Genomic DNA, 24,847 nt, shown 5'->3' with positions numbered 1-24,847 from the left:
GCGGGGGGCCAGGCCGGCGCGGGGTTCGCCCCTCGACCGTGCCGCAGGGAAACCCCGGGAGCTGCCCAGAGGCAGCGCGATTCCTGGAAACCCCCTCTCCGGGCGCCTGGCGGAAAGGGCCGGGGCTGCGCACTCAGGCGGCCCGCCAGCCTCCCCAGAGGTGGGTCGGGGACTCGGCCGGGCAGCTAAGCCGCCGCGGGAAAGGCGCGCCCGGAGCTGGGGGAGAGCTCGGGAAACCCCGTCCCCCGCCCCTTCCCCCCGCCCAGTCTCCTTGGGGTGGGAGCCGGCAGCCCAAGCCCTGATCCCAGACTTGGGGCGCGCGCCCAGCCGCGGCCAAGGAAAGGTGCTGGAGGTGCAGGGCGCGGGACGCCCCGCGGCGCCGCCCGCGGGGTCCGGCGAGGGCCCCCCGCGCGCCCCCGCGCCCCCGCAGGGCCCGCCCCCGGCCCCCGCCCCCCGCCCGGCCCGGCCCGCGCGCCGCTGCTCCTTTAAGAAGCCCAGGTAGGCAGGCCCGGCCGCGGGAGCCGCTCCTATGGCAACCCGCGAGCTGCGGCGGCTTCATGAATATTCCGGGGCGCGGGAGCCCAGCGCTGCCGGAGGGCGCTCCGGGGAGGGCGGCCGCTGATGTAAGCCCGGCGGGCCGCGGCGCTCCGCGCGGCTGCGGAGGGGGCCCCGGGACCGGCCGGCCGCGCTCGGCCAGGGCAGGCGAGGCGAGCTCGCGGGCGGCCGGCAGCAGGGCCGCGGCGGCGGGACGGCCTGACAGCGCGCGGGCCCGGGGGGCGCACGGCGGGGAGGCGCGCGGGCCGTGCGCCCTGCGCCCCGGAGCGGCTCTCCAAGCGGCTGCCCCGGCGCCGCGGCCGCTGCGCCCATTGTTCCCCGCGGGGGCGGGGCGCCTGGAGCCGGGCCGCGCGCCGCGCCCCCGGACGCGGGCGGGGGGCAGCGGCGGAGCGCGGGGGCCCGGAGCCCGGCCGGGAGCCGCCCCGCCGCCCCGCGCCCGCCCGGGCATGGGCGCCTGAGCCCGCGCGCCCCCTCCGCGGCCGGGCGCCGGCCCCGCGCGCCATGGACAAGCTGCCGCCGTCCATGCGCAAGCGGCTCTACAGCCTCCCGCAGCAGGTGGGGGCCAAGGCGTGGATCATGGACGAGGAGGAGGACGCCGAGGAGGACGGCGCCGGCGGCCGCCGGGACCCCAGCCGCAGGAGCATCCGGCTGCGGCCGCTGCCCTCGCCCTCGCCCTCGCCCTCGCCCTCGCCCTCGGCGGCGGACGGCGCGGGCAAGGCCAGCAGCAACGGCGACTGCAGGCGCTTCCGCGGGAGCCTGGCCTCGCTGGGCAGCCGGGGCGGCGGCGCGGGGGGCGCGGGGGCCGCGGGGGGCGCGGGGGGCGCGGGGGGCGCGGGGGGCGGCGGCCACGGGCACCCGCGCGGCTCCGCCGAGGAGCGGCGGCTCATCTCCGAGGGCGACGCGTCCCCCGGCGAGGACAGGACGCCCCCGGGCCTGGCGGCCGAGCCCGAGCGCCCCGGCGCCCCCGCCCAGCCCGCGGCCCCGCCGCCGCCCCAGCCGCCGCCGCCGCCCGCCTCCTGCGAGCCGCGCTCGGCGGACTCGGCCATCAAAGTGGAGGGAGGCGCGGCCGGAGACCAGATCCTCCCGGAGGCCGAGGCGCGCCTGGGCCAGGCCGGCTTCATGCAGCGCCAGTTCGGGGCGATGCTCCAGCCCGGAGTCAACAAATTCTCCCTGAGGATGTTCGGCAGCCAGAAGGCGGTGGAGCGCGAGCAGGAGAGGGTCAAGTCGGCCGGCTTTTGGATCATCCACCCCTACAGCGACTTCAGGTAAGGGGCCCGGGGCGATCCCGCGGCGGGGGGTGCGGGGGCTGGGGTGCGGGGTCCCCGGGCGGCCTCTCCGCCGGAGTTAACTTTCCTGCCTCGCGCGGGGAGCTCCGAGACCAGTGGGGCGCCTCCAGGCAGCAGGACACCCCCAGGCCGCCTCCTGCCCCGCGCTGGCAACTTTTCCTCCGTGTTCGGGGCTCCAGTCCCCTCCCTCCTGGGGTCTGGGCCACAGCCGAGGCAGGCTGGAAGGGTGTTGGGCGCCCGGCCTAGCCCTGCAGGCAGCCAGGACCAAAGCTCTGCCGCTGTAAGGCGCACATCCCGCCTCCCCGGGCTGGGCATCCTAGGCGCAGTGGCAGGTCATCCAGCCTGAAGAGCCAGGGCCACGAGGGAAGGAAGACACAGGTGCCAGCTCCCCGGGCACTGACCCCAAGGGTTAGTTGTCTCCTTCTGGTGCCCCCGGAAGCTGCAGCTGGGAGGGAGAGCTGGGCCCCTGGAGGACTGGGGGCGCTGGAGCCTCAGGTCCCGGATTAGAGCCCTCCATGCCCACCTTACCCCTGGGTCCAGACCTTCATGGCGAGCGCTGGGCCAGGCACCCGGGGCACCTGGCATCTGGACTGGCAGGACAGGATGACCTTGCTCATACAGGTCAGGGAAGACGCCTGGTGTCCCAACTGATGAGCAGCTGTCCTGTGACCCCCCAGGTTCATGCAGTGCCCCATCTTCACCCCAGAGGCCCGAGCTTCAGTAGCTACTAGGACTCTCATGGGTCAGTCATGGGTCCCCAAACAAACGGTGTGACTGCCAGTCGGGGAGAGGGACCCTGTCCCCTCCCCCATCACCTGAGTCAGATGCCACTGGGGGGCCCACAGGGGGTATCTGCAAAACAGGAGATTGTTTTCTGTTTTGGCAATGGCGGATTGCTTCTGAAGTTGAAATAAGAGAGCCCCCCCCGCCCCGTCTCCCAGTCAAAATCTTGGGATTCCCCTGTCCTCCCCTCTGAATTTTCCTGACACACAGGACTGAAGTGAGGGTCTTCAAAACGTTCACCCTTTAAAGCTGGGTCTGATTCATTCTCTCTCTCAGCCCTGCCCCCTATTTAGCTCCCTTCCCTGCCTACCCTGCTTGCCTGCCAGTATAAATGAACATTTTACCAACCCAGAGCCCTCTTTGCAAACTCCAGGGAAGCTAGGTTTGTAATGAGAGCAAAGCCATTTTCCATCCAATGAGAGAGATTTCTCGTGCTGGGAGTGACCAGTCAGGCAACACTCGATGGCTTAAAATAGTGGTGAACAGAGCCCCCCGCCCCCCCCCCCCCCCCCCGCATTTTCTTGTTTTGAGGGACTGCTCTTTGTAGCCCTAATATCTAGGGTTCCCATTCCCTGAATGAGAAGTGTGGGAGGCCACAGGCTAAACAGATGAGCATAGTCTTCAAGGTGTGTGAGCAGATGTGAGACACTCCCATTGGGAACTGTGGCTGGTTCCCGGGGCCAGCCAGTTTCCTGAAGTGTGGCCTCCCCTCTGGTCAGTGCTAGGACTTCAGGCTCCCAGCCTGAGCCAGGGAGGAGTGGGCAGGAGTTGGATCTCCCGCACCCTCTGGGTGTCCTGGGCTTGTCCTCCTCCCTTTGAATGCCCTGCAGGTGGTAGCAGGTGGGCTGTGCCCTCCCTTCCCTTGCTCATCTCCCCATTGTCTGAGAGCCTCTGGTCAGGGTTCTCCTCGCCAGCCCCATTGCGTGGGATGTGAGGGGGTGCAACCCCAGGCATGCCTGGCCTCCACAGACCGCAGGCTTTGATGGAGCACCTTCTGGGAACTGGGCCTTGCCTTCCCAGTACCCCCCCTTACCCTGGATGGTGGAGGGTTAGGGCTGGGTTGATTGCATCCATGGGAACCTTTCTGCCTTCCTGATCTTCCTCTGCCCGTCTTGGCATGTCTGTCTGCAGTACCCCCCGTTGCAGACTCTCTCACTAACTGCAGGCTGCCCGGGACGTGGCGGAGGGTGGTGGTGGTGGTGGGGATAGGGAGGGGTGAACACAGCCGGATTGATAAATGGGCAACAGGATAAGGGTCAGACTGGCCTTTGAATCTGTGTTTGTAGCGACAAGCAGCAGGGACAGGTAGCTGGAAGCACACGTCTGAATGCGCAGCCTTGTAGCTCTCTGGGGCTGGGTGGAGTGTAAGAGAAGAAATCCAAGAAGAAAGACCCAAGGGTGTGTGTCTGGAGGGGCAGTGGTCATACCTCTAAGCCAGGGCAGCTGGTCTCCTGTGCACAAGGTCAAAGAGGCAAGGGCCTGGCTGAGTCTTCTAAGTAAGCTAAGGAAACCCACCACTCAACCTGGCATCGCCCCAACCCTCAGTCCCTTGAGTTTCAGCCACTGGCCATGGGCCTCTGCATGGAGCCAGTCCCCACTGCCCAGCTCAGCCTTCATAAGAGCTTCTGCAAGCACTGCTCAGACCAGTTGAGGATTTATTCATCATTTTGACGGGCAGGAAGCATTGATCCAGCAGAATTGGTTTAATAAAGAATCGCCAGCAAACCATGATAGATTGAGTTTGCGGTTTGGAGTTCAGGGCTCACTGTCATGGGCTGCATCTGGCATCTCCCGTTCCTAGGGGAGGAAGGTTGGGTGCCTTTTTCGAGGGCTGGAGTGGACTATGCTCTGAGGGACCTGCAGAACCTGACCCATGTCTAATAAGAAGCTTCTTGGCTGCCTCCTCCCCAGCTATTGCATGGCTCCTCCAGGCTCTACAGACTTGTCTGGCCTCCCCCCCCACCCCTGCGCCTCCCCGCCTCCACCTCTCCACTCCCCCCCCCACCCAACTTTCCAGTTCCCTTTTGAGACTTATATTTAAGGTTGGTAAAGGAAGAAGCCAAGACACACAGCCCCTCAGGACATTCCTTCCCGGGCTCCTGCCCAAGGCTGGAGCTCTTGGGTTCTGGATGGGTCCTTCCTTCCACGTGAAGCCATGTCCTGGGAGCTGAGCTTGGCTTGGCTTGGAACAAATAAAACATATTGTTTTTTCCAAAAGGATAGGAAAGGAGTGGGGACCCGAGTGAAATGTACTTGTTTTTGTTCCCAGGAGCTTGTCAGGCTTTCAAGTGTCAGGCTCAGGGTCTTCCTGGGTGTGTGTATGCCCAGGTATCTGTCTGAGCAGGTGTCTTGGAGCTGCGTGAGTGGACATGAAGGCCGGTAAGGAAGTCCCTATGTGGGATGTCAGTTATGGAGCTACTCCTGTGCCCCAAACTCTAGCTTGGCCTTGAAAATAGAGGCCAACAGAAGCTTGGCCCTTCTCATCCCTCTGCCCCTCCCTGTCCTAGCCTGAGCCTTCTGAAGCTGTGAGGAAGGGAAGGGAAGAACTGCCCTCCAGGGTCCTTTCCTTGGGACAGAAACAGCTAGACTCTGAAATCATGGAAACTGGACTAGTGGCCTGATAAATCCCAAGGGTGACCTGAAACTCAATGACTTCCTGTGCTGGTCCCTGGCCCCAGGCAGTGCCATGGCCCACCTCACGTCACTGGCCCAGCCCTATCTGCTATGGGGCCTTGCTTGGGTTAGGAGCTTTGTCTGAGCCTCAGTTTCCCCACCAAGGAGAACGGGAATCCTGTTGCCCACATCAGACCCATACAACTGTGGTCGCCCTGTGGAGGTGAACGCTCCCATGCACCGTCAGAGACCAGTGATGCTGCTGGGCTCCATGCGGCCCCCACTGGCACTGCCTCCTTCCCTTTGTCCTGGAGGGACCAGATGGGCCTCTGTCCTTGTCTCAGGCCAGCGGTTCCAAACCTGGGTCCTGGACCTAAGTGAGAACCTGCAGGAAACCATAGAGTCTGTATTGAGAAAGATGCTCGTATATCCAGAATCAACACGACGCTCAATTTTCTGGGGTCTGTGGACTTCCTAAATTGGAGACCACCTAGGTTGCGAACCCCGCTCTATCTAGACCAATCCAGAAAAGAGTCCTGGCCTGGCAGGCGCAGGTGCCAGCCCCTTAGAGCTAGCCCTCCCCGGGGCCCTCTGTACCCTGAGGCCGAGTTAGATGCTAAAGGAGGGACTCTGAGGACTAGTTACTTTTCCATTTCCTCCGCCCCACACCCAGCTCTCTCCAGCTCTCTCTGCTTCTTCAACCAGGCCGGAGTGCATGCACAGGAGGGGGTGAGGAGGAAGGAGGGAGCAGCCCGGCTCTGGGGGTGGGGGCTGGGGGGGCTCCTGGAGGCTGCGCACAGGAACGCTGCTGCCCCCAGCAACAGGGGTGCTCACTCTGTGCTGTAGTAGGACGAGGCTGAAAGGAGCTGCGGGCCTTGCCTTGCGGCACCGGGCGGGGGAAGGGCGCCTTGGTGCAGAGGGGAATTCCAAGGTGAGCTGCCTGGGCGCTGCTGTCAGCTGGCACGGTGGGCAGCCGGGCTCTCCGCCGAGGACGTGCTCCACCTGCCAAGACCCAGCTCAGGGCCCAGGTGCCACCGGGATGTGGGGTGTGTGGAAGCCCCGCGGGGCCAGGCCCCTTGTGTCGCCGGCTGGGGAGGCCTGGGCCCCGGGTCCTCCCCCTTGTAAGGCTTCAGTTATCTGTACGACCGCGCCTGACCCAGCTGGGGGCTGCCCTCCTGCCCTGCCCTGGCCCTGTTCGTTCTCTTAGCTGCCGCGAGTTGGGAGGCTGTGGGCTGCGGGTGGCCTGCCTCACGCAGGGCTGGGCTGTGTGCTTGTCTGTCCGCTGGGCCAGCTGTCCTCCTCCCCCCTGCTTCAGGGGCCCCTGGGTCTTCCGGGATGCCCCCTGGGGCCACACAGCCACCCCCATCCGTGGTCCCACCTGACCGCCTCGGGGCATCTGGCTGGAGCTCCCGGTTTGTTCTACGCAGGGCTTCTCACGTGGTCAGGGCATCCGGCTCTCCTGGGGACCTTGTGCAACTACAGATTCTGACTCATTAGGTCCGAGGTAGGGGTGGGGCCTGAGATTCTGCATTCCTGGTAAGTGCCCAGGTGATGCTGATGCTGTTGTGCTTGGGGGACTGGGGTTCATTCACATCATGTGTGTGTTCTCCACTCAGCCCGGGCTCCCGGAGGGCAGAGACCCCGGCTTCCCCTGTGGGCCTCTAGCACCGAGCACAGCGGGGCGAATTCTGTGACCCGGGTCGAGCAACCCTTAGTGATAGAGGTCAGCTGCACGCTTAGGGGGGTTGACCTCACAGCCTTCCTCCCCTCCCGCACTGCGGCTTGGACCCGGCTGTTCCTGGATGCTGACTGATGGTGTGGGATGAGCAAGAGGAGGCCAGATAGCCAGAGGGCCCTCAGGAATCCACCCTGTCCCATGGCTTGGGCAGCTTCTCTCCGACTCGAAGGGCCAGAGGGGTGGGCCCAGCTGGAGGAGCAGGGGCAGAGGGAGTGCGGGGACCGCTGTGCCGCAGTGAGGTTTCTGGGAAGGAACAGATGTCAGTGAGGGAGTCCAGACATGTCAGGGCAGGAGAGTGGGTGTGAGGTGGCCTTGACAGTGGCTGCCTGGGAAGGGGAAGAGACATCCAGTAAAAGCAGCTGCCCTGGCACCTTGAGGTTGTGTTGGGGGGGTTGTCTGAACCCTAATGCCCCTTCCACCGCCCCACACCATGCCTAGCAGCCCCCCTCAGTGGGCTGGACTTGCCTGTCCCCCCCTCAGCCCCCCTCCCACCCTGGAAGGCACTGTCTACACACAGATGACAGAGCTGATGGTGCCATAGCAGCCCGAGCGGCCCCTTGTCACAACACTGGCCATCATGGGGGAGTTTGCCCAGAGCAGAAGGCGAGGTCTCAGCTGCCCCCGGCAGGAAGGAGGGCTTGGCATATAACCGAGGAGGCAGCGGGCTCCAACATATACACCCCTTGGCTCAAGGACTCTTACAAAGCTGCTACTGCCAGTTGCTAATTAATAGAAGGGCCACTAAGGCTGGCCAGGCGGTCCTGCTTGGGCCCAGGGGATATTGAAGAATCCACATTTCCCAGCCAGAGCGGGCCTTGGGGAGGGCAGGGGCATTGCCTTGGCTTTGGAGAGGATGTTCTCTGCCAGCCGGGCTTTACTGAGAAAGCATTGCCAGGGCCCTGGAAATCTGTGATTCCAAAGCCTAGGAGGCCACTCACAGACACTCTCAATCATCAGCACCTGCCCAGAATTGAGGCAGAAGTAGCACAAAAAGATGGTGAGCTCCCCGTCACCAAGGGTGCTCAAGATGAGACAGCAGTACATAGACCAGAAGTTGCTAAGCAGCATCCCATGGACCAAATACAGCACCCAGATGTGTTCTGTTTGGGCAGCACAGTGTGTCATAACAAATCTGAGACACTGTTTTAAAATGGAAAGATGTAACATAAGAATTTGGCTTTCGGGCTTCTCCTAAAAAATTGGAAACTCTGGCAGCCTTGGCCCCACGTTCCCACACCACAGCAGGCAGCAGGGGCACACTAGAGGCCTCTGCTCTCTGGTTGCCCACTGTCCCTCAGGTCCTATACGAAGCCGTGTCATTCTTGCACATTTATCAGCCTGACGCCTGTAGGTTTGAGTTGACAACCCCAGAATCAAACCAGCAAAGACTGAAGCCAGGATGATTCACAGATCGGTAACCGCCCCCTTATGAACCGTCTATACTATGTACCAAGCGGCTAGAAGCGTTGTATCTCATGTTTTATTTACTTTTCACGGTGGCCTGAATGATAGGTTCTATTGTCCCCAGTTTACAGATAAAGAAACTGAGTCTCTGATGGGAGGAAAAAAAAAAGATCTATCCTAAATCATGCAGCTCTCGAGTACCAGAACTGCAATTTGAACCTGGTCTCTAGGACTCTCTCTATCCCTCTTCCTTCCTCTCTCCCGCTTTGTCTCCTCCTTCTTCTTTTCTGTTAGCTTTACAAAGCTAAATTACAAAAGTAGTTCAAGAAGACATTCTCCTGAGAATGCAAACATTGCCGGTGATGTTTGCCCACATGTTACCGGTATGGTGGGGCTGTGGAGGGATGGGGCTGAGCTGGCAGGGGAGATTTACCACCAGATCTGGACGGGCCTTAGCGAGCTCCTGGCCTAAAGCCTTCGTTTCTACAAGGGGACCAGAGGGTCAGAGAGGGGAAGCCACTGGCCCAAAGTCACAGAATGAGTCTGTGTCAGAGGTGAAACCAGAACCCAGTGGCTTATGTAACATCTGGCTGCAGAGACCCCAACCAGAGGTCCTGAATGGTCTTGTCACTGGGGCTTTTTTTTTTTTTTTTTAAGATTATTTATTTGAGAGGGAAAGTGAAGAGAGAGAGAGAGAGCACATGAGGAGGGGCAGAGGGAGAGGGAGCAGCAGACCCCTCGCTGAGCACAGAGCCTGCCATGGGACTCCATCATAGCCTGAGCCAAAGGCAGATGCTAAACTACCTACCCCACTGATCTACCCTAAGAGGAGCTGAAATCCTATTGTCGTCTTTGCCGGGTGGGTACCGTCCTCTATGATGGGTAACAAGGGTCTTGGAATGCAGCGTCTGGTCTCTGCGGGTGCCACGCAGTGCCCGGTCACTGGAGCTGTTTCTGGTTGTCCCGGCTCCATGCCTGAATTTTGAGGTGATAGATATTTTCAGAGTCCCTTCTGAACTTAAGCTTATCCGTGAGAAGGGAGTCTTTCCATATCGGGGGATGCAGCATCTGGAGGCTGAGCCATGCTTGCCCTAACCCCCCGACTCTGGGGCTGCTCTACTCCCGGGGATGCAGGATCAGGATGCTGACTGGTGTGGAAGCCTCTGGGATTTTGGAACCGCATCCAGATGCCGTTGAGGCATCTGTTCTTCAACAGGGGTGAGTAGGGATCCTAGAGGAAGGGGACAGGCAGCCAGTGGACTCTGGGTTCTCTCCACCAGAGAACTAGGTGGTCACATGGTCTATCTAGTACATCCTTCAGGGATGTGAGGAAGTGGAGTCCTGATTTAGGACCGTGCGTCTGGGGTCGGAGTGTGATCAAGGTCAGATCTTTATCTGAGGCCACGGTCTGGGCCCACACTGTGACCAGGATCAGGGTTCAGCCTGAGACCAAGATAAGGCCTGGGTCAGAGGTCAGGACCCGAGTCCTTGGACAAAGCCTCGGAAGCAACCCCAGTGCCTCCCTGAGGCACCAGGGCTGGGGGCAAGGTGAGCACCTGGCCCACCCCGCCCTGCACCCTCCCCTTTAGGATGCCCTCCCTTTAAGCTCCCCGAGCTCCTACACCTCTTAGCATCTGAGCCAGCTGCCTCTGGTCCTCTCTGGGAGGTAAAGCACAAATTATAAATAAACAACAGTGCCACTGCCGCCGCCGCCGGAGCCACCAAATCTCACACGTGACGGCTCCCCGCCCCACTCGGCTCTCCCATTGTTTGGGGCTGGTGTGTGTCTTCCCAGCCGGGCAGCCAGCTCAGGGCTCCTGCACAGCGGTGCCCAGGGCTGGGCAGGGATGTGTGCTGGCTTGACGGAGGGACTCCCTGCGCCCCGCCGCACTCCCCACTCCACAAACTGCTGAACCTGCAGCGGGGCCTCCAGGTCGGCTCACGGCAGCTGCGGGGGCCTGATAATTGGCTGCTGATGATTTTGTGTCTGTCTAAGCATTTATCCGTGTGGGTGGACGTGTTATGTCTGCGTGAACAAGGCTTTCAGAAATTAATACGTAACATGGGGCTGGCTAATACACCGTCTTCTGGGCGTGGGGAGGGACAAGCGTCAGGGGTGGGGGGGTGGGTCATGCTCCTGCAGAGACCAGATGCTCTATTCCAAGACTCTTGTCACCCATCATAGAGGACGAGGGTCACTACCAACTGGCAAAGAAGACAATAGGATTTCAGCTCCTCTTAGGGTAGATCAGTGTGGATTAGTGGTCAGGGAAGGCTTCCTGGAGGAAGCAGATCTGAGCTGGATTTGAAGGAAAGAGAGAACCATTCTGCACACTTTCTTGGAAGCAGGTTTCTGGGAGATGGAGCTAAGGGGCTGGGGTGGGTGTTGGTGGGCACTACGGGCAGGTTACTCAACAGCTGCTGCTTTGGACCTGTTCTTATTAAGCTCTGTGCTTCACCCCTGAGGACTGTGACCCCACTGCCCTGGGGCTCGACCCTGATGCTGTCTGAGTACATGTACTCGTATATTGGCACGTGTGTGCATATCTCCCTAGCCTCTCACCCCAGGTCCTTGTGGCCCAGGGCGCTCTCCTGGCTCTGGCCTCAGCCCCAGCTGCACAACCTCTGAGATGACCCCCTTCTTTTGCTATACTACGCCTGGAAGGCAGCTGTTGCCGCCGCATTAATGTCACTGAGTGTGTGGCCTGGAGCCCAGAAGTAATTACCCTGCAGTTCCCTGTTGTAGGCTGGAGCAGCCCCTGTCAATGATTAACGTGAGTCCTCAGCCACTCATCACCAAAGCCAGCTTCTCCCACCTAGAGTCTGTCAGAGGACACAGGGCGCTTGTTCCTTCTGCAGGGACAGGAAAGACCCTCCAGCCCTCAGGCCTCAGCAGTGCCATCGGCATCTTTTAGAAGCAACACGGGCTGGCGGGGGAGACTCTGCAGCTGGGGCCTCTCTGTGCAGCATCGGGGCTGGCCCACCCTGGAGCCCGGGTTCTCTCATCCTGAGCTTGCTTAGCTTGTAACTCAGTGTGCTCTCCTGACCCTTCTCCTGTTCCTCTGTATGACCTCAGCAAGGTCCTTTCCTGTCTCAGTGTCCAGGGTCAGGGCTCAGTCTGAGGCTGAGAAGAGAGCAAAGCTAATTGCCCAAATAGGTATTGAACCTGTAATCCTGACCCCATTAGTACAAATTGAGCCAGCAGGGCAGGGACAGCGCTGTTGATGAGTAGAGCTGATGAGCACCTCCCTCCCTCTTTCTGGAGACTCCACAGAGGCCTATCCAGGCAGGATCCTGGAGCTGTGCGACGCCTGTGCTCCTGGGGCAGCGGGAGTCCCCGACACACGGGCCTCTCTACAGAGGGCCAGCCCTCTGTGCTGGGGAATGGGGCGGAGGCTCCCCAGCAGGTTGTGCGGCGTCTCTGTGGTCTGCTGAGCACCCCCAGTAGGTCGTGGCTCCTGTGGGAGTGGATGTCGGGTTTTTTTTGTTGTTCGCTGGGCAAAGGACCCCGCCCCCTTCTCCTCCCAGTTATGTCTCCTGGGGGATGGTTGTCCCCTCCTGGGAGCTCAGACCTGGCCTGGGGAGAGTTCAGATGGGAGGCTCCATGGGGAGTGCAGGTCAGCCTAGACAGCTGTGACTGGCAGCACCATGGGCTTTGGAATTGGCAGGGGAAGGAAATGCGGCAAGCTGTTCATCCTGTCCCAGAGGCTCTGAGGAGTCATCATCCCGCTGTGTTGCTTCACAGCTTCTGGGGACAGAGCCGAGGGGGCCCGTGGTGAGTAAGAGGCCAGTGGATGCTCTCTCGCCCCATCCAGCAGTGAGGACTGAGCCGAGGCCTCCCCTCCCTGCGCCTTGCTTTCCTCATTGAAAATGCTTCCAGAGAGGGATGGGGTTCTAGCAAGACCCCAAGCTGAAATTGGCAGGCCCGGGTCGCCTGGGAGCTTTGTGCAACCCCGGATGCCTGGGCCTCCCGGCGTGCGGCCCCAGGGTGGGTATGATTTGGGGGAGCACCCAGATGATTCTGCTTCTGTCACTGGAGGAGCCAGGGAGCGGGGCACTTGTAAGGCCCCTGCAGGCCCATGCACGGTCTGCAGCTCCACCCACACCAGCCTGCCCAGGCCCTTGGCCCTGGGCCCCCGCCTGGGGGTGAATTGCTCGCTCCCTAGCCCGCTGCTCCCTAGCCCGCCGTCCAACCTCATTTGTGACAGGCCCCTCTCCAGGGAGTCGTTACCTTTCTTCTGTTAGCGATCAGAATCAGAAAACTCTGGGCTGGCGGGACCCCAGGGACCATGGCCCTTGCTCGGCAGCGTCCTTGTCAGACTGTGTTTTCCTAGACGGAAGGCAGCAGAGTCCCATCTGGCTCGTGTTGTCAAGAGCCCAGGCACCTCCAGGGAACCCCCATCTCAGCAAGAAGGGGCCACATAGACCCTCTCAGAGCCGGTACTTAGCTCCCTTCTGCGGGCAGCCCGCCCACCGCGTCCCAGTCCTCCCGAGGCTCATAGTCACTAGAGCACCACTTCTGCGCTGAGTCCATCTGGTTCCCCCTTCACCCCGGTGTCCCCTCCTTCAGGAGCAGGTGAGCTCTCCTACCTGAGTTCCCCTGGGGTTGTGCTCACGTGCTGCTCCTCAGCGGTATGCTATTTTTGTTCCAGTCTCCTGAGTGGGGACAGCCAGAGCTTGAGCCTTTGTTTCCTGGAAGCTGGGCGGGGAAGAGCTCCAGCTGCTAGTCCCCTCCCAATTTTTCCCCAGATGGTCTGGCCGCCCAGCTGGGTGCAGCTCAGAGAGGCTAGGCCACCAGCCTGAGGGAACACAGCATTCTGGCATCTGGGGGCGCTATAGGGCAGATGACCCCCGCCGTACACGTTGGGGTGTATGTGTGTGCACGCACTCACTCTCACATTAGTGTATCTGCGTGCACAGGCTTAAAGTCTCAGCCCTTCAGAGAAGCAATGGGCTGATATCTCGGTTTTCCTTACGGTCGGGCCCCTGCTCTGTTGCACCGTCGAGAAGGTGCAGTCACAATCCCTTCCCCGGAGGAACTCTCTTCCTCTGCAACCTTTGTGGTCTCCCACGGCCCCGGAAGAGGGAAGAGTCCCAGCTACGCGGTCTGGCTTTCAGGATGCCCCCGTCTTCTCTACAGACCAGTCTCGAGTGGAGGGACAGGATGCCAGAGTTCTCTAAGGTTTGTACTCTTCTCTTGGCGAGCTTTCCATCTGGCCAGCTGCCCTTGGTTGGCCTCTTTAGCCTCTGCACTGCAGAGATTCATGGAATTGGTGTTCTTTAGAGATCGTCCAGCTCCATCCTCCCTTATCAAGGGGGAAACTGAGAGAAGGATTAGGAGAGGCAGGGACTTGTTCGGGGCACACAGCAAGTTGGGGGAGGGAGAGGGAGCTAGAACCCATGGCTCTTGGCCCCTGGCCTGGATTCCTTCTGCTGGTAGCATGGGCCCTGCTGCTCCCTGTTCCTTTCCGGCCACATTCTCAAGGCTGGCTGAAGTTCCCCTCCAGCTATCCCCAGCCCACACAGCAGAGCCAGACAGTCCCCTCACTACCCGCCCCCACCAGCTTGTGGCTCATCTGCCCTTGGAATTGGTCTGGCCCATCAGCTGCCCTGTAGGGGTGGGTCTGTGCCTCCCTAAGACTGCAGGCTCCTCATGGTGAGACTGGCACCCACGTCAGTGTCCCCATAGCCCTCAGGCCAGGAGCTGCGTCTTCATGGTCACAAGAATAACAATGGTGATGATAACAGCCAGCATACACTGAGTATTTACCTGGTGTAGCACATTATAAATATCTCATTGAATTCTCCCAGAATCCTGTGAGGTGGGATTCATGTTCTCGTTTTACGCATGAGAAAACGGGCTCAGGGAGGTTAAGGAATCTGTCCGAGGCCACACAGCCAGGTATTTAAACACTACAATGCCTAAACTCCCTACTGTCTGCTACAGCCTGGCTACTGCGAGTGAGGTCTGGGGACCAGCAGCCTCACTGTCACTAGGGAGCCTATTAGCAATGCACATGTCAGCCCTCACCCCACACCTAGTAAATCCCCGTCTGTGCTTTAGTAAAATCCCCAAGTGATGTGTGTGCAAAGCAATGTGCTGGATGATTGAAAGATCACAGAAGGAGGAAGATTCCATGGGTTACAGCCCTCAGCTCACCTCTGCTTGGGGAATAGCCGAGAGCTAGCCCTCACTGTATGCTAAAGGCTAGGCCCTCGGCCCAGGAGAGGGAGAGACTGAGCAAAGAGACAGCAGTAACGGGTCTTCTTGGGGCTTCAAAACCAAAACCCAAACCAAATTTTCTTCCTTAAGTCACATAGAAAACTTAAAAAATAAAAATACACCAGAATCCCAGCTATCTCACCCATAAACGAAGCACTAGATGCCCTTGGCTCTGAATCTGTTCTGGAGGCAGCCTCAGGCAGCTGAGGGAGCAGCTACCTGGGAGCCCTGTGATTCTGAGTCAGAGAGTTTGAGGTGGGTTAAAAATAGAGCCCTAGTGGCCAGAGGCGGGTGGGAGGAAGAGAGCAAGTCATCTATTAAAGGGGGGGTGGGGGAGACCCCAAGTCGGGGAGGTTGGGCCAGAAGAGGGGGTGGTGAGGATGGGGGGCTATGCCCTCGGAGGCAAGAGCTGTGGGCCCAGCCTGGCTCTGGAAGGTTGTGGGATGTGGAGTTCTGGCCTGGGGGGCGAGGGGGAGGAGTCTAAAATGCCAGGTCCAGGGCATAGGCAGGGAGGACCCCCCCTCCCCACCCTCAACCCCCAACCCCCACCCCCAGTCCAGCCCCCAGGGAGCCAGTAGCTTCTCTGGGAGGGCATAGGGCTGGGCAGCAGCTCTGTCTCGAGAATACTGAGCAGGAGCCTAGACACGGAGGGAGCAGGCAGGATTGGTGGAAGATCCCAGTTTTACCGTTGGGAGGGAGGAAGGCAAGGAGGGAGGCTCTCCTGTGTGCCTGCCCACGTGTGTGGTGTGGGCAGGCACGTGGTCTCCTTTGCCTGTCGCACCTGCCCTTCAAATGGCCTCCCTCCCTCCCTCCTTCATCACCACCCTCCTCCAAAAAATCTGCTCATCCTGACCTCCTCGTCATGCTAACACGCTCTCTGCATGTTTATGCTGGCTGCCTAAGAGTTTCCCCGAGGACCCAGTGTGTCTCTCTCCTGACACGTGTGAGGGGACTTTTCCCAGCATGGGGCACCGGTCATTGGCTAAAGGCGATTTCGCTTTTTGATCATAAAGGAAATATTTGCCCTTTTAAAGAAAATATGGAATTTAGAAATAGAACAGAATGTAGGAAATATAGAAAGGTGTGATGAAGCAAACAAAATCACTCATAATCCCACCATGTAGCCATGATCGGTGTTAACATTTTAGGGTAGTTTCTTTATTTTTATTTTTGGCAGTCCTCCTCCCTGGCAACAGCCTTTAGTCCATCCATCCATTTAGCAATAAGACAATTTTACTGAGAGGCCCCTGCACCCCTCACTCCCCACCCCCAGGCCCAGCTATGTGTTCACATCTCAGAAAAGGAAAAGCAATCGTTTCTGCTCTTGGGGACGGTGGGGAACAGGGCAGGGCTGAGGACATAAGACTCATCCTGGGTCTGCAGATGGGGGCAACACAGGAGGGTTCTAGAAGTGGGACTGTCTCCTTCCTGCCCTTGCCCTTTGCCTCTTCCCCTGCCCCAGGCCCCCCTCCCCTGCCCCATCTCTGTGGTAGGCCCATTTCCAGCCAAGAGGCAATCCTTAAGATCCCCACCGAGAGGGCATGCCCCTAATGAGGGGGTGTTCTGCTACCGTAGGCCTGTGTCGGTCAGGCTGGAAACAATTGTGCCAAGGTGGAGGTCACTGTGTCCCCCTACCAGCCCCCTCATTCACCCCGTTCTGTCAGAAACCCAACCCCCATGCTTCTGGCCTGTCTCTTGTTCATCTACTCTTTCTCCACCCCCCCCCCCCCCCCCCCAGCTCTGCCCTTCCTTCTCTGACTTTTCCACCATGGTTTTCAGCACCAGGTGGCGGCCATCCTCTGATGGGTGTTCCCGGGAGTCTTGGAGTCTTGAGGGGTTTGGACAGGACACGTTCCACCCTGATCATCGGAGGCCTGTGAAAGCCTCGTGGGTCTCCGTGAGCTGCCATTTCCTGCAGCTTCTGCTGGGCCACCTGTCACTCAGCTTTGTGCATGCATCCATTCACACACCCATTCACACATTTATTAGGACCCACCGTGTAAAAGGCCCTGTGCCAAGTTCAGAGAATCTCGTACGCCGTAAGATGTAAGCACACAAATCAAACACACAATTTCATCATAGTGTGATAAATACTATGCTGAGGCAATGCTGATAAGGGGCATCTAACCAGATTGCCTGGGATACCAAGAAACAATGCCTCCTCTGAACCAAGGGGCCGGGGTGGGCAGGGGTGGGGAGGAGAGGCCAGGCAAACGCCCGCATGTGGGCTAGCCCAGAGGACAGGAAGCATGGTGCATTTGGGGCACCGAGAGCTGGTGGTATGTGTGGAGCAGAGCGATGAGGGGAGGAAGGGTGACAAGACATGGGAAGGAGGCAGAGTCCAGATCCAGAAGGACCTGGGGGACGACAGTGAAACTTGGTTTAGCTGGGAACACAGGACTCTGAGCAAAGTGTGGAGAGTGGGTTGCTGGGGGATGCGGACCCCACCCAGGACCCTGAGGTGTGTGGGGTCCTGGAAAGGCCAGGAACCCAGCTAGGAAGCCGCAGGGTAGGAGGCTGCTGATGAGGCTCAGTCCGACTGGTTGGATGTTGGTAGGTGAGGGAGGTGGAGGGTAGCTCCCGGGTGTCTGGATCGTGCGTTTGGATGGCTGGAGGAACTCCTGCTGGGAGCGCAAGAGTTTCAGAGGAAGCTGTTTAGTTCTATCTGGAGGTGGTGAGAATGAGGTTCCTGCAGGACATCCCAGGTGTAAAGGTGGAACGGGCAAGTGAGCGCACGGGTGTGGAGCTTCAGAGAGAGGCCTGGCTTGAAAGCCAGCAGAATAATGGAGGCCGTGGGAGTTGGTAAAATCACGCAGGGAGAGTGTGGAGAGAGAGAAGAGGCTGGGGCCCAAAGGAACAAAAACACTTAAAGGTCACGCAGGGGAAGGAAAGAGAGAGGCAGAGCAAAGGGAGAAAACCCAGTCGTCTCAGCGGAGTGGCTCAGAGGCAGGGATGCTGAGGGTCAGCCAGGAACAGACCAGGGAGCACCCCCTGGCCTGCGTGGCTGCTGCGGGGTCCGCAGGAGTGATGGAAGGGAGAGGGCGGGCCCTGTGACACCTCCTCCAGGAAGCTTGTTTCTGCTGGGTGAGATAAGGCGGCAGGATTCGAGAGTGGTTTCATTTTATTTTTTAAATGTAGGGAGCTTAAAAGAACGAGCTGATGGGAAAGGACACTTGGGGAGGGAGACTGAAGGCAGAGGCCAGGGTCAGGGTCCCTGGGGAGGCAGAGGGAACTAGTCAGGAGGCAGGGGGTGGGGTCCCCAGTGCTCTTGCTACTGGAGGAGGGGGTGGGGAAAGAGGAAGGGGACATCCCTGATGGCTTCTCTTTTTCTCTGTAAAGTAGAAGGTGGTGTTATCTGATGAGAGTGGGGTAGAAAAGTGGTTTTAGAGCTTTGAGGAGGGAGAAGATAATTTGAAGTGGCTGCTGGAGGAGAATGGTGGCGAAAGTTTCCAAGGCTATCCTGGAAGGCTGGGCAGTTGGGGGTGAGGGCCATTTGAGTATGGAAACCCCGATGGGGAAATTGAGGCACGGGAGCTAAGGTGCTTACATAGCAGGGTGGGCCTGAGGCTGTGGGATTTTTTGCACAGTCCCCATGAAACCTGCAAAGGGTGAATGCTGGCCCTGATGAATGGTGAATGGTGTGTTGTTGTGAAGCGAAGGCTAGAAGGACAGGGGTGGGGGGGATGGGGAGGGGGGTGGGAGAGCTGGACCATTAGGTCTCAGGGGAGGGGAGGAGGCAAGAGGGTTCCTCTGTAACTCACAGGTCCTGGGACAGACACTACAGAGTAGACTAAGCAAGACTCCTAAGAGAGCTGGAGGGAAAGGAGGTCGGGGTGAGAGATGGAACAGCCAGGGAGGGTGACATGGTCCATCCCACGCTGAGGGGTGACTGACATGCTGTCATTAGACTCAGGGCACCAAGCCCTCGAGGGGCCGGCTGTTGGGGGTTGATATATGGAGTAGAAGTCACCAGGACCGTGACAGGGTTTGGAGTGGAATGGGAGGTTGTGAACCAAGTGCCAGCACTGCCAGGGTCCCCGAGCGCGGCAGATGGATGCCGGCAGGCTGGCCAGAAAATGACAGGCTGCTCAAAGGATCTTGTAAACATCCCTAGCACAGGCAGGAAGCGGCACAGGGTGGAGTGGGGAGGGTGCCGGCCCCACCCCTGACTCGGCGGGGTGTGGGGTTTAGGAGAGGGGCATCTCTAGGATACAGCTTGTGAAAGGGAAGCGGTGGAGGGGTCAGGGAGTAGAGATGTTGAGGGTGCAGGTGCCATGGTGGAAGCGGGAAGGGCAGGGGGAGGTACAGAGTGTGGGAGGGAGAAAAATACTAGTAGCCAGATTCCTATTTCTCCAGAGTGGTTAAAAGTGGGACTCTGGAGGCAGGCTCCTTGGGCTTAATTCTTGATCCACTATATATAGCAAATTTCTCAACTTCTTGTGCCTTAGTCTTCTCATCTGTAAAATAGGTGTAATCGTAGTATCTCCCTCACAGGGATTTTATGAGGATCAAATGAAATAATCTGTGTAAGGTACTCCGATTAGTGCCTGGTACACAGTAAGCGTCCAGAAAACATTGACTGCTGTCCTCCACCAGTCTGATTGTCGTCGCTGTCGTCTGTGCTGGGCCTGGAAAACCAAGGGCCAGCTCGGGAATCCAGGGGGAGTTCCCCGCTCCCATTGCTGTCCCAGACACAAGGCTTCCTGGATTCCTGGTTTCTGTGATGTGTTGGGAGGCTAAGAGGAGACCTAGGTGGTGCCTGATGGAAGGGGCAGGATGTGAAAGCTGCTCCCAGGCACACAGCATGGGTAGGCAGACGTCCTGGAGGAGGAGGCAGTCAAACTGGGTCTTGGATGAAGGAAGGCATTTCAGGAGGTGAAGGTTCAGGAGGCAGGGCCAGTGCTTAGGGGGAGGAGCTGGAATGTGGATGGAGATAGAGCCAAGGGCTGGGTGTCCGTGGCTACTGTGAAGGAAGCAGGAGGGAGAATGGGGAAGTGGGGCACAGGGGATGCCAGACCTTGGAGCTCAAACTTTCTTCTATAGTCATGGGGAGTCTGCCAAGACGGCTCAAGCAAGGGGTGATATAATCATAATATTTGGGAAGATAACCCAGAGATCATGTGAGCTGCAAGGAAAGAGTGTGGAGGCTAGAGACAGGCAACAAGGGCAAGGGTCCAGGCGAGGAGCAGTGAGGAGCTGATCTGGGACACAGCAGTCACGGACAGATTCAGAAGCCATCGTAGATGTTAGACAAGGCGTGTCTGGGTGGCTCAGTCGGTTAAGTGTCCAACTCTTGATCTCAGCTCAGGTCTTGATTTCAGGGTTGTGAATTCGGGCCCTTCATGCTGGGTGTGGAACCTACTTAAAAAAAAAAAGATGCTAGACAAGACTTGACACTGCATGCGGGGCCTGTAGGAAGGAGAAAACAGCTGAGGATAGCTTTGAGGTCTTGAGCCCGGGTGATTGAGATGCTGAGTGTGCCATTCAGCTCTGAGGAGGAAGATGCTGAGTTCAGCCTGGGACTTGGGTGGAGGAGCCAGCAGGCCTCCAGGTGGCAGATGGGAATGCAGGTCTGGTGCTAGGAGAGGTGTCTATACAGAGGGAGGGGTTATCGATGGGGCGCTGGGTGTGCCGCTCACCTGGGAGAAGGCATGGGGCCCCTGGCCTGCAGTCAGCATGGCAGGAGTGCAGGCATGTCTGGGACAAGGCCCTTGCCTTCAGGGAGCCACAGCATTCCAGGGCGTCCAAAGTCAGGACTCAGGCTGGGCTGAGGCTCCATCGTTGAGGGGTTGGAGAGGCCTGGAAGGAGTAGCACTTCAGACAAATCCCGAAGGATGGCAAAGAATGTAATGGGCAAAAAACTGACACTCTCTTCTAGCTGGCAGGATTCCCAGTGGATGTCATTTGTGTCAAGATGTATGCAAGCGGGTGTGCAAGAAAGTATGCATGTGTGGACAAGGGCAAAAATGAGCAGGAATGCATAGGTGAGAGTATGTGCAAAAATGTATTATGGGGGTGTGTATGTAGGTGTGTACATGTGCGTGCCTGCGTGTGTGCAAGCGTATGTGCTAAAGGCAAACATGGGTGTGTGTGGACAAAAGGAGGCTGAAGGGGGCCATCCCTCTTCTGACTTGTACTTCTTCTGCCCCATTTTATTACCTTTCACTCCTCTTCACCTCTAAGGAAGGAGAGGGCCCTTGGTCTGGTCCTTGAGTCTCTGAGTTCAGGGTCAGGAGCCTTCCATTGCCTCTTCCCAAAGGTATTGGGGCCATATCTTTCCTTTCAGACCAAACCATGAAATATTCTAGGTATCAGTGTAAAAGTGCTGCTTGGCTTTTTGCCATCCCCCCATTTCTTCTGCACATGACACCTGCTCCTTCAAAGCTGCCCTATAGGCCATGCCCACCTGCTGAAGGTTCACCTGTCTGCTTGCATGGCCAGGTAGGAAGTAAGGTCCAGGATTAAGGGAGGACAGGTCTGGGGTCCTGGGGCTGAAACTAGGGTGAGGTGTCTTTGCTGGCCAGGATTTCCTTTTAGCTTAGAGGACACTGGGATAGGGGAGGGTTGTCTGGCTTTGGAGAGAACAAGGCCTGTCATTCAGGCATGTGCCAACGCCAGCATGGCTGAGTCTGGCTGTCCCTTGCTTCCCTGCCAGGACCTGCCACCCGCCACCATGGATGCACACCCTGGATTGTGGGGGTTAGCCATGAATGATTCTAGGGCAGCGAGGTGCTGCGGGAAGGTGGTGCATCCAGCTTGAGGTTTTGGAAATGTTACTATTCCCTCCTCCATGGACCTGAGTTTGTACCTCCCTTTTTACAGGATGGTGCAACTGTGCCCGACTGATCGCTTATGACTGGGATGCTTTTAATATTTGAAAGGTGTGCTACTTCCCCCACCTAGCAAGTACCTCAGAAGGCTCCAGCATCAGGAGGATGGGTCCCCTCCAAACCTCTTCACAACTCTCTCTTCTCCTCTCTCTTTTTAAAATTTTATGATTGAACTAGAGGTGACATACAATGTTATATTACTTTCAGGTGTAGAACATAGTGATTCAACAGTTCTATACATTATTCAGTGCTCACCACTATAAGTGTAGTCACCATCTGGCACTATCTCCCTCTCCTCTCTTGTCTACAAGAGAGGACTACACCCGCTGTGATAGGCTACCTCCCCAGTGTGATGCAGAGGTGCCAGTAAGGCTGGTCTCCCTCACTGCATCCCAATGAGGTGCCTAAAATCCTAAGTGGTCAGGCTCTCAAGTGTCCCAGACCTCTCGGAATCTCGTTCTGTCCCTCACTAGCTGTGCGATCTTGAGTAGATACTTCTCTCTGAGTCTCGGTGTCATCATCCGCAAAATAGCAGCCACCTCAGTGCTGGTACAGGGATTCAGTTAAGTAGTATGTGGAAAGCTCAAAGCAAGTGCTTGATACGTGTGAAACGTTTTGGAGTCTTTATGAATTCAGTCACCAAGAAGCCCCCCTAATAAAAAAGCTCAGAGACATTATGGAATCACTTGAGATGCTTCTGATCACTGGGGTTGGCAAGAAGAGGGGCCCAGGGGCTGAAGATGCTGTGCGGAGGCTGCTGCCAAGATCCCCTGGCTGAGCCGCCCAATGGGACTGGCCGAGTGCCGGGAGCTGTCCGTGGTGCTGAACCCCCAACCCCTGGCCTGCTTTAGAAAATCTGTGCAGCTGTCTTGCAAGAGTAAGGAGAGGTAGTCTCCAGGGCCAAGGGCAGCTCCCAAAGCCCAGCTCCTCCAGGAGCACTTTTTGGCCTCACCCTTCTGGGCCAATGGGACCGCACCTCAGATGGCTGGGCTGCTGCCTAGGATGGTTTCTTACATCGTTGCCCAACTTGTCTTCTAAGTCTTATCTTCTGACGGGACCATGAGCTCCCTGAGGTCAGGACATCAGTTTGCTGAGTTAGCCTGGTTCTGTTGTCTGTTCACAGAATCCTTGACTTCCACCACTGGACTCTCTCAGGACCATTATAAGTTTCCTTCCACCACCCCCCCCCCCCCCAGCAGATGCTTTGTTTTGACTCTTCCTTGGACGTTTTCATTTTCCTCCCTCACCTTTTTCCTGTGAATAAGGTCTTGAATCCTTATTGACTCATTTAATAACATAGATAGGCATAGGTCAGAGCATTTTACAAATATCAATTCCTGTCATTCTTATAACAGTATAAATTAGGTACTGATTTTTTTTTAAGGGTTTATTTATTCATGAGAGACACAGAGAAAGAGGCAGAGACGGAGGCAGAGGGAGAAGCAGGTTCCCTGTGGGGAGCCTGGTGTGGGACTCGATCCCAGGACCCTGGTATCACTACCTGAGCTGAAGGCAGATGCTCAACTGCTGAGCCACCCAGGCATCCCAAGTTAGGTACTGTTATTTTCCTCAGTGAGCAGACAAGGAAACTGAGGCATGGAGAGATTAAAAGCCTTGCTAGTAAATGATGGAACCGAGAATTGAACCCAGGTTGGCTGGCTCTGAAGGCCTTTCTTCCCATCATATTATGCTGCCTTTTGGGTAGCTCTGTGATGCTCCAGGATAGTGGTTTGTGGGGAGGAGTGCTCCAGCATTCTGACCCTAGCCCAGATCAGGCACCAGAAATATGCCTTAGCATCTGGAAACTCACGATTGAAATAATTAGTCAGAATGCAAGGAAATGGTTGTTTTTGCCTCATGTAATTTGGTTTTTTGAAGACCACTAAATGCAAACATTCTCCTGTTAATTACTGTCTCAAATTTGGTCTGTAATTGAGGGAACTAGAGCTGGGGAAAGTGTAGAAACCCGCTGGAGTGGCAGGCCTGCCCAAGTCAGCATTCTCAGCCGCCTTGCTCCTGCTCTGTTAATTTTAGAAACTCCTCTAGCTTGGGTGTATTATTAGCTTTATGTACAGAGGGCCATGAGGCCCTCAGTAGCCTCTCGATGCCAGTTTTGTTTTGGTTTTCCCAAGAGATTAAATGAAAAGGCACAGTGACCATGTGTATATAGGGGTGTTTGCACACTCTGTGTGTGAATGGGGATACCTGTTTGTGCTTCTAATGAGTGTCTGCAGCTGTCTTTGAGTGACGTGCATGAGGCTGTGTAGAGAGTGTACACAGCTCAGGAACACCCCATTGAAGCTGAAACCATCCTGCTGGGGCCCACGCGTCATTAGCAGGGTGTGCGGTATTCTGTGTGTGGGGTGTGATGGCCAGGGTGGGTTCTTGGGTCTTAGGTTGGGTTCTCCCAGATGGCATAGAGGCTCGGAGCTGGAGGAAGGGTGGTGGGTTGCAGGTCAGGGAAGGAGCTGAAGTTGACCTTTTGGCAACAGCCTTAGAATGAGAAGCTTTTAGCCTGGGAGGCTCTGACTTGAGGCCCTGAATGGCTTGGTTTTCAAAGGAGCTGTCCAAAGCTGCCCTTCCAGAAGCTGCCCTTTCCCTGAGCTGTGTGATGTGGGACGGCTGTCTCATCCACTTTCAGTGAAGCAGACCCTGCCCTCTCCTTGACTCATAGCACCATTTTGAACCTGGCAAAGACAGCAATTTGCTGTGAAGTGATTTTTTTCAAACCTGGAACTCCTCTGGCAGGTTTTGGAGAGGGACTCTCTGAAGACTTGGGGGAGGCTGGTCTTTTTGTCTCCTACTCCCTCCTGGCTTTCTTGCAGTCGAAAATTAAAGATGGCTGAAAGGTTATTTCTCTTGGGAGAGAACATGCTTACTTCTGCCTGACTTAACAATACCTTTATCTGTCATTTTGTAACTGTCTAAATTAATAGCAGAGGGGAAATAGCTATGCAGTGCAGGTTTTAGATCTTGGGGCCAGCCCTGGGGTGGCTGGTACTCGGGCAGGGTCCCTGGGATTGATTGGTCATACCTTCTAGACATGGGGTCTGTGCCTGCGTGTGCTGTGTGCACACTCCAGAGGGGCCCCTGCTAGTCCAGGTGGCTTCACCCTGGAGCCCTTCCCACCTCCCTCAGGAAACCCTTGCAATTGGTTTGACACCTTAGGAGAAATGATACTGTAAACCCCCACTGATCTCACTCCATTGCATTGAGTGGCACCTTACTGGTGCCTGAAATCCCCTCATTAACACTTCATGCCCTTGAAGATCTCACTGTCCTTCTCCAAACCTGTGTTAGAATGTAAACCTCTGGGAGAGGGAGATGGCCAGACATTTTCTGACTATAGGGGCTAGACTAAAGGGAGAGCCCCAGAAAGCCTGTGTGGGTGAGGGCCAGATCAGAATTATGGGAC

General features: G+C 57.5%; 1 protein-coding gene across 1 annotated transcript in view; it reads left to right on the top strand.

Moving 5' to 3' along the window:
* The first annotated feature begins 1,056 nt into the window (after positions 1-1,056).
* HCN4 (hyperpolarization activated cyclic nucleotide gated potassium channel 4) overlaps positions 1,057-24,847 on the top strand; it is a 43,974-nt gene continuing 20,183 nt past the window's right edge. The window contains exon 1 of the mRNA XM_038579892.1: positions 1,057-1,820. Within this exon, the coding sequence (XP_038435820.1) occupies positions 1,057-1,820 (764 nt within the window). The remainder of the gene's footprint in view (positions 1,821-24,847) is intronic.

This window comes from Canis lupus, chromosome 30 (assembly GCF_011100685.1).
Source record: "Canis lupus familiaris isolate Mischka breed German Shepherd chromosome 30, alternate assembly UU_Cfam_GSD_1.0, whole genome shotgun sequence".
NCBI classification, from domain to species: domain Eukaryota; kingdom Metazoa; phylum Chordata; class Mammalia; order Carnivora; family Canidae; genus Canis; species Canis lupus.
Note: the sequence above shows the minus strand (reverse complement) of the source record. Positions and strands in the feature narration are given on the sequence as shown.